Here is a 9,727-nt window from a genome sequence, read left to right as displayed (position 1 = left end):
AACCTATTTTTTAATATATAATACTTCTATATTATCTTTAATTAGATTAGGTAGTTTCACCTAATCTAATAAAATTAATAAAACTATAACTAATAATTTTAACTAAACTTAAAGAGGGTTAGTACTAAGGAATCTAAAACTAATATAGTTCTTAGTAATAAGAACCAAACCTATACTACTTTAAGTTTAGTAAAGGTTGGTTCTGAGTTTATTAGTATGGTTATGCAACTCTAATAGCAAGGTTAAAATCTTAAAGATATATATTATTATAACTTCTAAAAAGGGGTACTTTAATTTATGTGGTGGCTACCATATTAGGTTAAGTACCTCACTTCTATCTATGAAACAGCATAGTGCTAAAATTTTAGACCGCCTGACCTATAGCCCCTCCCCTGGAAATCTCTGTTCTCCCATGGGTCCTCCATTCACATTTAATGCATTCCACAGAGGGTGCCTCGATGCCTCGGCAGTATTGCTTCAGATGGAAGGAAGATTGTGGGTTGTAGAAATAGCGGGAAGTCTCCGGATATGAGCTGTTGTGGATTTTGACAGAGATAGAATGTCTAAACCCCCGGGACCTCCGTCAGCAGAGAATAAGTGATTCCCCAGCATTCGAAGGCGCTGAACACCAAGGAGTCACTCTCCCTTTACTGTTTCCCACTTCTATTGGATCTCTCTATTTGTCAGGTAACACTTTCTTTCAATCGATATCGATTGAGTCCTTAACATGGCTTTCACCATTACCGTTGTCTTCCCTAACGATGCCGATGCTAAGTACGATATTGAATACTACACAAAGAACCACATGACGCTTGTTGAGAAGCATTGGTCCAAGTTCAGCCTCAAGGGTTGGTCCGTCACCAGGTTTGTTCCAGGCCTGGACGGCAGCACCCCCCTGTATGCATTTGGCAGTGAGGTCTTTTGGGAAAGCAAAATGGGCATGAAGAATGCATTTGCGAGCCCCAAAGCTGCAGAAATTATGGGCGATGTTCCTTGCTTCAGCAACAAGTCACCTATTTTCTTAATTAGGGAGATCGTCAAGCCTGCCTTCAAGTTATGATTATTGTGAGTTTGAAACTTTTCTACCTTTCTCTAATAATACACAGTGTGACTGATTTGTGTGCAGAGGATCGTATGGTTAGAGTTAGTTCCTTTTGTGTATGATTAATTATCTTATTTATCCTGTATGAATCACTATCATCACTATTATAATATTATAGATTCTGTTCAGTGACTTGAAGGTTAAGCTAAAGACATAATATGGATCTCCTGGTTCGAAAAGGAAAGTTATAAAATTATAAGGACCAAGCTCCCCTCTTCACCTTTCAGTTATATTTTTGATGTAGTATAACTAGATGGTTATATCCTGAATTCACTACCTTAGGGAGATACAACTCCAGGTAGATAGGAGCCAAGCACATAGAAGCTAGCATAATATATCTTAGAACTCAAGAGCACACAGCATACAACATGATGAAATAAAAGATTGGCATACTATGCAGTTTTCCTGACAACCCTGTCCATATCCAGTCTATCAAGCGCCCTGTGGATCATTTTCCTTATGACCAAGCACGGTGATCTCCAGGGTCCATCTGCTTTCTTGTCAAGTATGCTCGTTCTGGGTCCCGAATTGGAGAACTTCTTACTAATTTTTTGTCTGTGAGATGGAGTCGGACAACGGAGATTATTGCTCCTGACTAGGTGCCTCAATGTAGTAGGCGCTATATATGTCCTCATAATTAGTGTCTCTGTTCTATCTTGAGATTAATTATTAACCAAAGTAGGGAGAGTACACGGATCTAGGCCCGTTCGTTCTCCCAGTGGACTTCGGACGTTCGGATTTTGCGGCCTTTGGCCTAGGTTAGTGATTTGGACACCTCGTGAAGGTTTCCTGTCATGTCTTGTGCTCGATATGTAGATACCCTCCACTCCTGAAGACCGAGGAGAGCAAAACGGAAATAGGTCACTTCTTTGGCCATGGGCCCAAATGGGTCTTTGTAGCCTTTACCTCGCTTGGAAGCTTGGTAAGGACGTAGTTGTCAGACATTCTGGCGCATCCAGGTACAAAGATGCTTGCGATTAAGTTATAGCTGATTTGGACAAATCGCACGCTTATTTCAAGGTTCATAGAGCTTTCAATCATATTAATGCAACAAGTCAAGACTAGTGATTTCTGAACCCATGATGGTAAAGCAGTTTCTAACAGAGGTAATCATAGTAAAAAATTTATTTTGGCTGGTTTGTACATTCAGTCCGCCGTAATTAGGTGTCTAACCAGAGTTCCCCTTGAACGCAGCGTACCTTTATACACCGTGGCAAAGTCTTTCAATCCTCTATATATCCTAAAATCAGATATCATCTGTTGTGCTGTGGCTGTATATCATTTATACCATTATTTTAATATACATATACATATAATTTGCTCATGGTTCCCTATATACTATGCGTATCACAGCTAGGACGCTATTGATCTCTATAAATAGATTCTGTGAAGAATGGAGTCATGTAGTCAAGAAAGCCAACTTTTTACTATTTCCCATGATATTTCTTAGCAGAATTATTTGATAGAGGGTAGAGATATTACGCAATAGCCTCCTACTTGGTAAGATTCAACAATGGTTGATATACTATACTCAAAATTGCTAGTGATATCGTGGGGAACCTATATGTAACGAATGAATACTAATCTGAAAACTAGAAAAGAAGCAAAGTAGGAGACGAATAGGAATCAAACAACAAGAAAAGAGAAACAACAAGCAAAAGGAGTGACTGTTTCCTCTGATTATTGTTGACCCTGACCACGACATTTCTAACAACGGTGTCTAATTCCTCATACCAACCCGACAAAGTCCAGCATCATCCCAATTCTCACTACCCACTCCCTTGCGAGCAATGAAAAGACCAGTGGGATCCCATTTCTGCTTGATCTGGTACAGACGCGGATAATTGCTTCCCCAGAACTCAGTCTGGAAATCTGGCTCGTACGCATTTGCCTCATTCATATAGGAACCCATCTTACTTCCCTCAACAGCCTTGAGAATTGGCATCTCAACATCAGTCAGACGACGAATCACTGCATCCCGTTGAGCAAGGGTGGCAGATGGTGCCCAGGAGCGAGCAAAATCGATGTGGGTCGCAGCTTTCCTCCAAGCTGGATTTAAAGCGCTGTCGATAGTCCGTCCATTCTGGGTAACGAGGCCTCCAGCGACGATATGGCCGGTGATACCTTGTCCGGGGTCGAAGCTGAGCTTCTTCAGGGCGGAGACAAGTTTCTTTGGGCCACTGGGTGAAAGAAGCAGACTCCGGGAGAATAACCTCGACCCTAGGATAGTATTACGACCAGTGGGGTCTTGGTCTCCAGGAAGAAGGAGTTCCGAGAACAGAGTATGGATGCTGGGGAAGGGCTGCGATGTATATTGCGTGCTGACACCGGAAATTGCATTCAACTTTGATCTGAATGGCGCATAGAGACGATCCATTTTTGTAGTGTTAATTTGATTCGGAGACATGAGTATGATTGACAATGTCGAGACATTCAGTGTCTTGTTCACTGGCATATTGGGCGTCATCCAATAGTACCCACCAGCGCCGTCGTTCAAGGCTGGTAAAGCGGCATGGAAATCCGTCATCACCTGCCAGAAATTGGGATTACCGGCCACAGTACTGACATTGAGATTGCCGAAGACAACTGGAACGTCATCGAAGGTGCGCAGGGTAACTGTCACAACGACACCAAAGGTGCCCCCGCCGCCGCCGCGTAGAGCCCAGAAGAGGTCAGTGTTCTGATAATTGTTCGCGATAACCAGGTGACCCTGTGATGATATTAGCTCGCGTCCTTCAGCGTTAGGATATCCTCATGTACATCAGCAGTCACGACCATGTATTCAAGTGCATTATCAGTAGACATGCCCTTCCAGGGCCCCAAGAAAGAATGCCCTCCTCCCTGGATATACCCCCCAGCAGCACCAACAGTGTGCGAAACACCAGCAACAACTATCTTGCCTTTCTTCCCAGCAGCAGCATACAGCTCCTGTAAACTGACTCCAGCCCCAATTGTGATGGCAGAACCCTGAGACGTATTCTTTGGAGCACCAGCCGGTTTGAAATTCTCACTAAACCGAATATCCTTCATCCTGTTGGTAAGAATCTGCAATGACTCCGGTGCCGTCGAGCGACCAAGAAAGTCATGGCCGGAGTTCTTCACCGCAAGGCGAAGATTGTGTCTCTTCGCGAACCGAACAGCTTCTTGGATATGGGATGCGCACTCAGCCACGACAGAGTATAGAGAAACCCTTCCCTGACCGCAAGGTGTCTGACGAGGACTCGTGTTAGAGCAGGTCTGATTATGCTCCAGCCATGATTCCCAATTTTCCCATTGGACTGCGCCAGGCTGTGCCGCTCGCCAGGTGGAATTGAACCATTGCTTAGTGACAAAATGGCAGGCTTCTGGGTCTCCTTCATGGCAGGGGGCGGCCACCGGTCGTACGGCGTAGAGGTTACCATTAATAGAGCTATTAAGGGCATTCCATATTCGTGGAGAGGGCCAACACGTCTCATGGGGTCTGCAACGGCAGGAAGAATCGGAACTGGCAAGCGCCAGTCCGACAAAAGGGAGACTCAGGAATGCTTTCATAGCGACTGTTTATCTTGTAGGTATGCGCAGGCTAAGTTGAAGAACGATTGGGAATAGCTGACAGCCATGACAGACAGCACTCTCATATATATACTACTGATGAAGCTATCATGTATTTACCGAGTACGACAATCAATGGATCCTGAACATGCGCATGGCTTGGCCCTCGTACTCGCAAAGATTCAAGAATGTAGGTCAGCAGATAAATGACCAAAACCTATACGGTCTAACTAACTAATCATTGAGCTGGAAGGAATAATAAGCAGGATGATCGGCGTCACCGTGCCTTCGCTCGTATTCGGCTGCGCTGTCACAGAGGGTACGGTAGCGAATAATCACACAGTGGGAGCAGTCTGGCCAATCATGCATTCAGATGATCTTACTCAGATATCATTGTACTCTTAGGTACCCTTTGCCTTGAATCATAGGCTCTCAGCCACAGCCGGCGCGCATGTTGCTGGTCTTGGACTGGAAACCAGTCTCGCAGAGCTGGGCCAAGCAAGTAGGCTACAAGATTCTTCCTTAGATCTATTTGCACTGCCCTGTAGGTTTCAAACGAAGATGACATGAAACTACCTAGATGGCTATGGCCGCCTTTCTACACCCACTACTCCACCACTTGTGAAAGGCAAGAGTATGAGCGATAGCCAGTCGTGCTAGATGGCGAGGTCAGCTTTCCGCACTAATTTAACGTGAGCACACACAAGGTACTCCGTCGTTCTTCGTCCCTATGCTTGAGTATGGCCGTCAGTACATGGCTGGTCTATCCGGTGGCACCGGACAACCGAGGCGATGCCCCCCGCGAGCAAAAGGTAAATCTTAGTTGGGAGTTGCAGATATATGCTGCAAAGAAGGAGTTAATACTCTGTCCGAGATATGAGAAGAAAAAGAAGATTGACGCCATCTGTAGTAAGGTTATTGTGGCGAGGCAGGGGCAGGACTTGCAGGTCCAATGAGGGTCAGTTGAGCAATTGATTTTGAAGAAGACAGGATTGAGAAGAAAGTCACCAATTATCACTCAGTGAGACTCCTGGACTTGTACTATCAATTTTGCGCATTTCTATCAGCAAAATTTATTGTTAGAGACCAAGGGCATACCTGTTCACCAGCCTTTCCAGGTTCAAACACAAGGGTTTCCATGAATTCTCACAACCTATGAGGATACTAGAGTTCTTGGCACAAATATTCTAATTGTACTTTTCCATCATGTTTCTCCCCTAAATCGCTGTATGAAAAAGCATAGTCACAGTTGGCCTCTTATATGGCACTACAGTCAGAGTGAGCATAGCATATAGGAATATGAATAGACTTGATCACTCTTAACACTGCCCCCCTTTGAGCCGGTACAACTTAATAGAGAAGATAGTAGTACTAGGAACCAGAGCGTCTTCATAATGTTTTCTCCTTGAAGTAGATGATTATATGGATAAAAGATCTCTGGTTTGGCAACATTTATGGAAGAAACTTACCAGTATCTACGTTTCGGGTGGGAAGTGGAGTAATTTTCTACGACTTTACGAATAGTCACTAGCAGATAGTCTATGTCATTAATTCTAGACGCTGAAGTACAACAAGGAAGGCCATGAGATGCAGTAACAAACCAGCTGAATAGTTATCATTGGCGGAACAAATCAAAAAGGAAAGGTGCATGACCCGTCTTATGACCGACCACGGAGGTCTCAGAAGGGTACTGGACTCGAAGTGCTGGAGCGTATAGCAGTCGAATAACTAGGAACCTGAGAGAGTTCTGGTGCGGCCGAATAGTTGGGGAGGCTTTCTCCTTCCCCTTCATCGTCTGCAGGTAATTCGGAAATGAAGTTTACTTCATCCGGCTTTGGGTCCCGAACGTGATCCTCGTAGCGGGGGAGAAACTCCCATGGTGTATTCAGTGTTGACGCAGGGCTTTCCAAGTTCAAGAAAGTGTTTTGGTTGACAGCTGTGAAGGCTTGAATAAAATGAATAAACACCGGGATGTTCAAGCGGATCTGCGCAGTTGTTAGGACAATATGCCGACATCATTAAATCGAAACATACCAGAGATGTATGACCTTCCGGATTTTTCAAGCCAATCTGTACATTAAGACAGTGCGTGACAGGCATCAGGCCATTCAAGACGCTCTGGAGGCAGTGTCTTGTGGACTGAGGAAGCTGTAGTCGTCGAGTAACCTGGTACCAGTCTCCTCCATCGTGCACGATGTCTAATTCGCCCGAATTAGGAGCCTGGTACTCATCGAGTACAACATCACGAGACCGAGATGAAGGTACAGGGCGTGTGGTCTTTTGATATTCCACTAGTCGGGACAGGATAGTATCCAGTCTGAGGCCTTTGCGAAGAGGAATAAATCTGACTGTCAAGGGAATAACACCCCCGAAGGCCCAAGCCTGGGATGGAACGCTGACATTGTAGATGACTTTCTCGGGCCAGAAGTTTTCAATCACCTGGCAGCCATCAGACTCGATGTTCGCGGACTTTTCGGAGTGGCATTAGCCCTACCTTTGGTTCTGGGAAACGTAGTGACGGGTGTTCTCGGTATAGCCTGATATGTCTGTGGATCTCCATTGTGCTCTTCCCTGTCATACCACAGATCTGCGCCTTCAAGGTGTATCGAATGTAGCTGTCATCAAGTCCTTCAACGGACTCGAGCATACGCCCTGACAAAGAGAACTGGAACGGGTATTCATAATTATCAGGCTGCAACATCAGGGGGATCGACTTCATCGATAGTCGAAGAAAACTCCAAGTCTGTCGAAAGAAGGGTATCTCCTTCCACTGTATATTTTGATGATTTAGTGACACATCAGGAAATTCGGGGTCCCAACTAGAATGGCCCTAGTCAATGATAACAGTCAAAGCAGACCCAGGGTGTTCTCGTACTTCACGTAATGCGAACCTTCAAGATGTATTTTGATGTCCCTGACGAAGGTCGCCTCACTGAGACATAGAACCACCTTCCCTTGCAAATGACAGTAGACGGAAGCATCTTCATCTTCAGGTAGCCAAACAATATTACTTTTTAGTCTATATCATAGAGACTGGTCAATATTATTACTATAGATCAAATAGTGCTGATACTCACCTGATATCGAAGAACGTCGGGTTGATCTTCGAGGACGAACTTCGGAATAGACTTGATATCATGATGATATTCAAACCTGCTCAATGTCAATCCAACATTAATATATCTCTCTCTACGTAGGATCTTCCTAACATATATCCTCAGTATACTTCCAGAAATGACATATTGCTCTTTACGGCCATTCCGCCTAGGGAGCGGGAGCATTTCCGATCTGGGACGACGATGTGGCTTGTCGGTGAACCAAATTCAGGTGTCACTCAGATTAATATTGCTATATTATAACAATGCTAAAGGAATGGCCTTTATAATAAGGTCCCCATAATTCAGTCAGCTGAATATTGCAGGGGATTATGATACTAGCTAGGATAGATTCTTTATCCGTGACTAATGGTGTTTTCTTTTTCCTGCTATGGGATCAACAATCAAAATCATAAACAACAGAAAATAGCATAACAAAAGAACATTAGAGAAAGATTATGTGATTCTATTCTCAGTATACCTATGAGAAACGCTTGGACTATTCATGCTATTCACTGCTGTGTCAGGTCAGCTCCTGATATCCCACAAACAGCACATACTCTGTAAACACCATTTGATTCTCATTATGTGCTATTGTTACACAGATATGTCATAGTAAATCATGGAAGATAAATCTAAACTCCGCAGAAGACTCTACATCTTCTATTTTCACATATCAGTAGTCTCTCACCACCCAGTCTGCGCCCGCAGCCTTCAACTGCTCCATAGTATGTGTCGTTGCAACAGCTAGTACTTTGCGTCCCGCTGCTTTCCCGGCTTCAATGCCCGCAGGAGCATCTTCCATCATGAGAACCTGGCCAGGTGCGCTGCGAGATTGGAGAAGCTTCTCCCACACCTTGCTGTAACCCTCTGGGTCCTGTTTTCGGATCTTGATGTCCCCTGCAACGGTGACATCCTGCGGCCGTGGTAGCTGTAGGACCGCCAACCATCCGTCTAGGAGTGCCTTTATTGCTAAAGTCATAATTGCATACAGTACTTGGTGGCTACTAAGTAATTCCAGAAGCCTGCGAGCACCTGGGATTTCGACAGCGGTTGAGGAGCCAAGGGAGGGGATCCGTGCTTCCATGGCGCTAACTTCTGCGATATGATAGTCAGAGAATTGAGACCGAACTCACTTGGAGGACAATTACACTCCCAGTTGGCCTTTGAGGGATCCAATAGACGGAGGACGTCAATGCTTCGTCTCCCGTGAGATGTCCGGAGGATCTCCTGGTGGTCCAATCCTAATTTATCTGCGAGTCTACTACCGGTCAGCGAATGTTGCCTCATCTGAGCCCTATAATCTGTTTAACCTTTCCAATTCTCAGCGATAGCTGCTCAAGAATGTTAGCAATCAATTCTGCCGGCCATATTAGAGTCTCACCTTCCGTAGAGTCGATGATGGTTCCATCAAGTCCAGAAGACATCCCATGAACACATGGGCTTCGGTTCTTCGGCATATTACGCAATTGTCTGACATCATGCAATTCAAGAATTGTTTTGGCTTGTTGCATGGAACTTTTCTTACTATTGTTCACTGATATAGGACTCGGTGGCGATCTGCGGCGCGGGATTTGCCCCGAATAGGAATATTATCCGCTCAAGTACCTTATTAGGCAATCATCCGCTTGCATGGTGACCATCAATAGAGTTCCATTTGTTCAGAGAAAGGCCATTCAGTTATATAAATGGGCTATCGCTCAAGTGCGTAGCCTAAATCAAGATCTTAATTGGTCACATTTACTTATCAGAATCATTATCACATCAGAGATTCAAATAGGAGATTGACTTGCAACTACCATGCTATTGTCCTGAGTGGACAGCGCCTGACTCAGTCACATGGAGGCTGCTACATCAGGAGAACCACAATAAACAGGCAACCTTTCGCGATGCCCTGAAAGACTTGTTAACAACTAGCCAGGCCACCATGCGCAAATATCTTCCGACACCCTTTGCCAACTATGTGCTGTTGCATGGACTGATCCAAGATATCATATGG

At 44.8% G+C, this 9,727-nt stretch overlaps 3 protein-coding genes across 3 annotated transcripts; 1 reads left to right on the top strand and 2 right to left on the bottom strand.

Moving 5' to 3' along the window:
• Positions 1-727: 727 nt before the first annotated feature.
• CDV56_107002 (uncharacterized protein) lies at positions 728-1,060 on the top strand (the record flags this gene model as incomplete). The annotated part of the gene is made up of 1 exon (XM_026760621.1): positions 728-1,060. The coding sequence occupies one exon, from the start codon at positions 728-730 to the stop codon at positions 1,058-1,060; it is 333 nt and encodes a 110-aa protein (XP_026612808.1).
• Positions 1,061-2,822: 1,762 nt separating this feature from the next.
• On the bottom strand, positions 2,823-4,633 carry CDV56_106805 (FAD-dependent oxidoreductase; the record flags this gene model as incomplete). Its single annotated transcript, XM_026760424.1, has 2 exons — positions 2,823-3,812; positions 3,863-4,633. The coding sequence occupies 2 exons, from the start codon at positions 4,631-4,633 to the stop codon at positions 2,823-2,825; spliced, it is 1,761 nt and encodes a 586-aa protein (XP_026612807.1).
• Positions 4,634-6,312: 1,679 nt separating this feature from the next.
• Positions 6,313-8,815, bottom strand: CDV56_106574 (uncharacterized protein; the record flags this gene model as incomplete). Its single annotated transcript, XM_026760193.1, has 4 exons — positions 6,313-6,618; positions 6,668-7,072; positions 7,128-7,325; positions 8,420-8,815. 4 exons carry the CDS (start codon positions 8,813-8,815, stop codon positions 6,313-6,315), a joined length of 1,305 nt encoding a protein of 434 aa, XP_026612806.1.
• Between the last annotated feature and the right edge of the window lie 912 nt (positions 8,816-9,727).

This window comes from Aspergillus thermomutatus, assembly GCF_002237265.1.
Source record: "Aspergillus thermomutatus strain HMR AF 39 chromosome Unknown NODE_155, whole genome shotgun sequence".
Lineage (NCBI taxonomy): Eukaryota > Fungi > Ascomycota > Eurotiomycetes > Eurotiales > Aspergillaceae > Aspergillus > Aspergillus thermomutatus.
Note: the sequence above shows the minus strand (reverse complement) of the source record. Positions and strands in the feature narration are given on the sequence as shown.